The 6239-nt window shown below is 36.0% G+C and overlaps 1 protein-coding gene across 1 annotated transcript; it reads right to left on the reverse strand.

The window, feature by feature from the left end:
- Positions 1-791: 791 nt before the first annotated feature.
- Positions 792-3831, reverse strand: LOC122842466 (pyrokinin-1 receptor-like). The gene is made up of 6 exons (XM_044136376.1): positions 3682-3831; positions 3495-3591; positions 2973-3178; positions 1944-2165; positions 1696-1873; positions 792-1527 (listed from the first exon to the last, which is right to left on the reverse strand). The coding sequence occupies exons 1-6, from the start codon at positions 3829-3831 to the stop codon at positions 1157-1159; spliced, it is 1224 nt and encodes a 407-aa protein (XP_043992311.1). The 3' UTR covers positions 792-1156.
- Between the last annotated feature and the right edge of the window lie 2408 nt (positions 3832-6239).

Here is a 6239-nt window from a genome sequence, read left to right on the forward strand (position 1 = left end):
CGATTGGCCTTTAGGAACAATGAAGTATTTGAACTCAACTCACTTCAGCCTGAACAACAAGAATAAATTAATTTCTGTATTTCTATAATTTAATTTTGTGTATTATTAAAAAAGGATGAAAGAGTAAAGAATGCTTTCGCTCTTATGAAATGCTCCCTCCGTTGCTCCAAGGTGGCAGAAAATTAGAGACATGGCTCATTATCACACAATGGTAGCAATCTAAATCAAAATCAAGCCGTTCATGTGAACTTTGCCCTTAAAAGTACTTTACTGAAAGCCATAGGGAATAAAGAGCTTGATATTTCATATTTTTCTGCTTTTTCTTTTTCTATTGCTATTTTGGCTTTTTATATACATGTGTTTTTACTGGCTAAAAATCATCATTATTGTCAAAAGCAGATACAAAAAGGACATAAACAGAAATATTTTTAACTATTAGGTTTCAAGATTGATTACTTGACTGATCATTCTGTTTAATAAATATGCTCAAATTGCCAGGATGATAATTATTTCAGTTAAAGGGTAATTCAAGAAAGAAATAGCAAACATTCCATTTCAAAGAAGCATTTCTTGCTTGTTTATCACTCAAATATTTTTACGTCAGAAATATACCGTACTCCATTATTAATCCATAACAACATTTATATAGCATAGCTATATAATTATAATTATATAATTATTTATATAATAATATACATTTATATTTATAACATTTATATTACAACATCCATAAGAATATTTAACAACATGTAAACATAAAATAGGTCAAGAAAAAAAATTCACAGGTAATTGTTGTTTTTAATGGTACATATTTAAAATAGGATGGAGTTTTTCTCCATTGGCATGCAATACAGTGTAACCAACTATTAACGAAATAACATTACAAAGTAAGATCTTACAAATTCCGCATAGTTGCAACCATTGAAAGCATGTTTTACAGCGTTTTCAAGTAACAACTGTGATCAAACTTTTAATATACAGTAGTGACACCCCGACATTCTATTACATGAACAAAAGGAAGTGAGAGAAAGCAGGAAATTATACGTTTTGTCTCTAAGAACATGGCAGAAAGCTTATTGTTCAGAGTGCTTTTTGTTGCAGCTAACATTGCAAAGAACTTTCCCAGCTCTCCACATCTGCCTGATCCATTCTCTTTTCAAAGTTTTTCTTTTTTGTCGCTTTTTGCTTTGCAGAATTTTCTGTCAATCTTCTCCTTGGCCATTGTGCTTGCATCCTCACTAGAGCTTTGTGTCCTCAACCAAGACAGACCCCAGTACCTCCACCAGTAGCAGCGTGGTCTGAGTCTTCTCAATGTTCTCCAGCACGCCCTGCGAAACGTGTGGGAGGAAATACAGAACAGAAGCGGGTCCAGAGCACCATTGATGTACCACAGCGGCAGGGACAAATATGATTTCAGGATAGTATAGACGGAAAGAACTCTGTCAGACCAAACAACCACATACACCTGCATGAGTGACGATGCAATATCTGGGAAGTTGAAGAGAAAAAAAGCCACCACAACTGCACCTAAGAAGAGAAAATCATTAAGAAGCTTAAAAGTACTGATTGCGAACATATACATTTACTGTTATAGTCCATGTTGAAACACTCTTGCTGCTTAAACTTTACCACACTTTACTGCATCTGCAGTCCTACAACCAACATGCAATAAAACCTATGTTTTTCTTTGCTCACCCATTAGTTTTAAAGCCCTCTTTTCATTTAAAAGTAGCTTTCCATTCCGATGGCACTGAACGTCTCTCCTTCCCTCTAAATCTGGCCTCATCAGACCCATGTTTCTCCTTTGACGACCATTCTTCCGTAGGTGGAGAAGTATGAACATGTATAATGTAAAGATGGAGACCAGGGGAACCTGTAGTCAGACAAGAATATTTAGTGCTCATGTCTGATGCTGAAACAGAGACCTGAAAAACTGATCTTACCAGGAAGAAGAGCCCTGCTCTAAGGAGTAAGGCTCCTTTGTAGATATGAGCAGGATCAGGCTCAGTCATTTCACACATGGTGGAGACCTTAAAAGCATCTTCTTGTGTGGTTGCTGTGTAGTCAAGGATGCAGGCTCTTGCCTGGTCATAAACCAGTGCAAATGGCACTGCGGACACCAGGGAAACGATCCACACAGTGACAAGACATGGCAGTCGAGACTTCTTTAGTACGGAGAGGAGAGAAGGTGGGGAAACACTGTTATTACTGCATCTTTAATTCATCAACCTTTCTTCCAACTGGTAATTGCTAAGTGTAACGCAAGGTGGTAATCATGATCAATCAAGACACGGAAAACAATTATTCACTGGTGCACACAGAGGAATATACTGAGTGGATGAAAAGTCAATGAGCCCAGAAATGTGATAATTAAGGGTGAATCAAACTGTGGGTGTTGAGGGTGGTGAATACCGCAGAAGGGACTGGCGCTTCATTTAAAAATCCGTCATTTGAATATTTTTTAAAAACTGGATTAGACGGGAGTGGGTTCCCAATATTGTGCAAAGGTTTTTAAGAAGCTATGGATTAATGTCCTTTACATGAGAAGTAACACAGTACATACTGTTTTGTCACATTGATGTACAAAATTGCAACTTCACTCAAATGATAGAAAAAAGGCACCTAGTTCCTCTGGCTGACAGAAATATGGATTTGTCTGTAAATATTTCTGGTTATACTGTGAAAAACTAAAGGAGCAAACCATTTACTCTTATTACAGTAAGACTGTTTTAAAACTACACTTGCATGTTAACCCCTTATTTTTAAAATGTCTTTCTTTAAAAATGTATTTAATTTTTACAATCCAACTCATTAGTGAATTAGAGATCCAATCAGAGATCCCAGCTCGGGCAGAAGGACTGCGCATGCATAGATCTGACTGCTCATAGTGCAATAACTCCACATTTCAAATCAAAAATGGCAACACAAAAGACAAGAACAAATGGTGCAACTTTGCTGTATCAGCTCCGCACCTTCAGACTGGAGACGGACCACATGGTGTGGCATATTGCAGCATAACGCTCTGTGGTGAAGGTCACGATTACCCAGCTTGTGGTGGCGCAGTACATCTGACGGACCATGAAGTACACTTTACACACTGCTTGGCCGAGGCGCCATGGATAGCTCTCCCAGTAATACCGATACAAAGTGACTGGGATGGTCAACAGCTGCAAAATGTCTGTAACAGTAAGAATTGATAGAAAGTTATTGATCAGCTTTGCTTTAACAGTGCCTTCTAAGGAGCATTAACTTTAACATAAAGCAGCCAAATACCAGAAAAATATTAGAATAGGAATATTAGAGTAGAAATAGCCTTTATTAGAGGGGAAATTCAGGTGCAACAGTAACATTACATATTAAGCATGAGCGGCTGAGATTTGGCAATAACGAAGAATTTGATTGTGCTTGGGGCGATTGGCATGTTGTATGTCACTTTCACTGTGAAAGGTGTGAGTGATTGAGCTTCACGGGAGGTAATCAATCATAGCAGGTACCTGAAATAACAAGGCTCAGAAGGTAGACACGAATGGCGCTGACTCTCATATGAGCATCCAGGAGGAGGGTCAGTATGCTCACCGTGTTGAACGCGACCTGTGACACATTCACAGGGGAGCACGTTGATACATTTTTCAATTGACGGGTTGCAAAGTCACAATCTTGAGTCTAGAAAAGCGCACATACGCCAAACAAGAAGATGAGGCTGTAAAAGATCGTCATGGGGACAGCAACTGACAGCGGTTCACTCTTGGTGACGCTGATGTCGAGCTTTGGTGTTTCACTGGGGCTGACGTTGCAGCTGAAGAGGAATGAAATCTGCTCTGTGAAGTTCATGTTGAGGCAGGTAGTTGATAGCTACAGGAAGATTTTAGGAGGAAAAATTGTGTTGGATTATTTGCAATAAAAATACACTTGTGATGTCACCAAATAATCATCAAATCAAACTGAATTATTCAGATTAATATGTAGATTATTTTGATTTATTGTAAAAAATCTATTGCTTTATTGGTTTTGCACAAATTAATTGGAAATTCCAGTGTTCTAGATGTTGCGAAAACAAAAAGAAGAGGGAGCACAACTGCCTCACATTTGTTCAGGCAAGCAATTGACAGGTTGCAAATTACAAGGTAATAGGTCTGATGTAAATACAGAAGTCTAACTGTGTTCTTATGTGGAATTTGAAACCATTTGCATTTTTTACCTATTTATAGCAGTTACTGAATTAATGACAAATATTATATGCAAATACTGAGATCTACCTTTGACAAAAGAATAACATATGAGACAAATTCAATAGAATATTCACCCATATTAGAGGAACAAGAAAATCTGGGGAGGCTTTAGAAGAATTATTGATTACTCTTTTTTTAACCAACACATACAGAATATTCAAAAATCTTTGTTGAGAATTCAGACTGGTGTATCATAATCATCAAAATAACATACATTTAAATAAAATTAAAGTAAAATAATATAAGCAAAGTCTTACTGAGAGTGCTTGAATCAGATACATCTGTAAATAATTTAATCTCTAAATCGATTTATTTTTTCTCAATGAACATAAAATGATTTTTTTAAAAGATTCATTTAACTGGTGTAACCTGTTGAGTCAGATACACAGCAGGGACGGAGAATCAGTATCATAGAGAAACAGAAAAAAGCCTTTGGCCATGTTATAGACTTGTAAAATTAGACTCACCTTACTCAAAAGGGAAAACAGAGAAAATACCAGCAGCTCTCCTCTATGGCAAAATGCAAAAAAAGAAACAAACAAACAAACAAAAAATCTCCTGCTTTGGTTGCCTCCCTCAGTACCTCAGTGGCTCTGCTACTCCCTCTCTTATTCCAACCCTCCTTCTCTTTCTCTCTCTCTCTCTTTTTCTCTCTCTCTCATTCTTCACAAAGACAGTCTTAGTCATAGCTGGTAAAATAGCTGGTAAAATCTTGAGCACATGAATACCAGAATACCTTGTTAAAGTGAAATAGCATTTGCAACAATTTTGCTCAAGTTACGGAATTTTGGATTCCTTGAATTACAGGTTATGATTTTTCTGGCATCATTCCTTAAAACAGAAAAAATATCATTCATTTTAGCTGAACACAATACTCACAAGTTAAATTATTTGTTTGGACTATTGCCATTTTGTATAATAAACATTTATAAGCTAACCGTAAAATATATAAAACCCTGAAGAAATGACCTGTGCCTGAGTAACATCCTGTTCATTACTAGTCAGTAAAAACATTACAATTGCAAAGGTTATGAAATTTTGACTACAAATGTTCAAATTGGATTTTGGAGATGACATTAAGTTCATCAGGAAGAATAATAAACATGTTGTTTTCCTTAAATTCATAAACGTTGGTATGATTAGGTTTTCATTTAATATGATTTCTAAAGAAGAACCTGATCATTATCGGGTAATTTTAGAGAACTGTACATTAGAAGTTTGCCAGCGCAAGTGAGATTGCTTTCTTGATACATGATTAATTAATTGACTTATTTTGAATATTGGTGACAGGTATGTGACTGAATAAAGAACCAAAGAGCTATATAAAAATAAAAATAAACATTTCAACCAAACTCAAGCCTTTGATTGAGCATAAATCATGGTAGTATAAAAAATAGTCATTTATTGATGGAGCATCTTTTCAATTTGTAGAATACATTTCTAAAACAAATACCTCCAAGTCTAAGGGGAAATTAGTATGTGGTTCGAAGCTTGCAGACAATAAGAAGCTGTCGCATCTGGCTTGTTGGCAGAAAACATAGCAGAAATGATGGAACTACTACCAGAAGCAATCAAATCACTCATAAAACATGAGCATGAAGTGTAGTTAAAGATATTGCTCTTCTCCTTCTGTTGTGTCAAGGATGTGGAGCAAATGTACCTTAATTGGGAAGGTTCTAAAAGGGAAACATTAACCTAAAGACCATTTGCAGTAACATTGGTCACTCCAAATATTGTTCAGAACAGTAGTGATGAAAATTATGTATATAAGAGGGGGAATTATAGGCTCCTCAGCCAAAGACAATCTTAAATGCATTAAAATGGAAATCGAAATCAACAAGATGTGGAAGAAAAATATTTGTATGAATCAAAGCTGTGTCTGCAGCATTTGCAGCATAAAGCCATGTGATAACTTAGCCTAAAAAATTGCTTTGTTTGTATCAATTTTAAGACAACAAGTATCTTTTAAGAGTATTTTGCTCCACTGATTGTATTTAAATATTGATTTAG

The sequence above is a fragment of the Gambusia affinis genome, linkage group LG13 (assembly GCF_019740435.1).
Source record: "Gambusia affinis linkage group LG13, SWU_Gaff_1.0, whole genome shotgun sequence".
Lineage (NCBI taxonomy): Eukaryota > Metazoa > Chordata > Actinopteri > Cyprinodontiformes > Poeciliidae > Gambusia > Gambusia affinis.

What these genes read in the sequence shown, in the direction of transcription:
- LOC122842466 (XM_044136376.1), bottom strand. Translation starts at nt 3,831, where the DNA reads ATGAACTTCACAGAGCAGATTTCATTCCTCTTCAGCTGCAACGTCAGC. An exon ending in GCCTCATCTTCTTGTTTGGC is followed by an intron (nt 3,592 to 3,681) that starts GTATGTGCGCTT and finishes AATGTGTCACAG; the next exon opens with GTCGCGTTCAACACGGTGAG. An exon ending in GGTCCGTCTCCAGTCTGAAG is followed by an intron (nt 2,166 to 2,972) that starts GTGCGGAGCTGA and finishes TCCGTACTAAAG; the next exon opens with AAGTCTCGACTGCCATGTCT.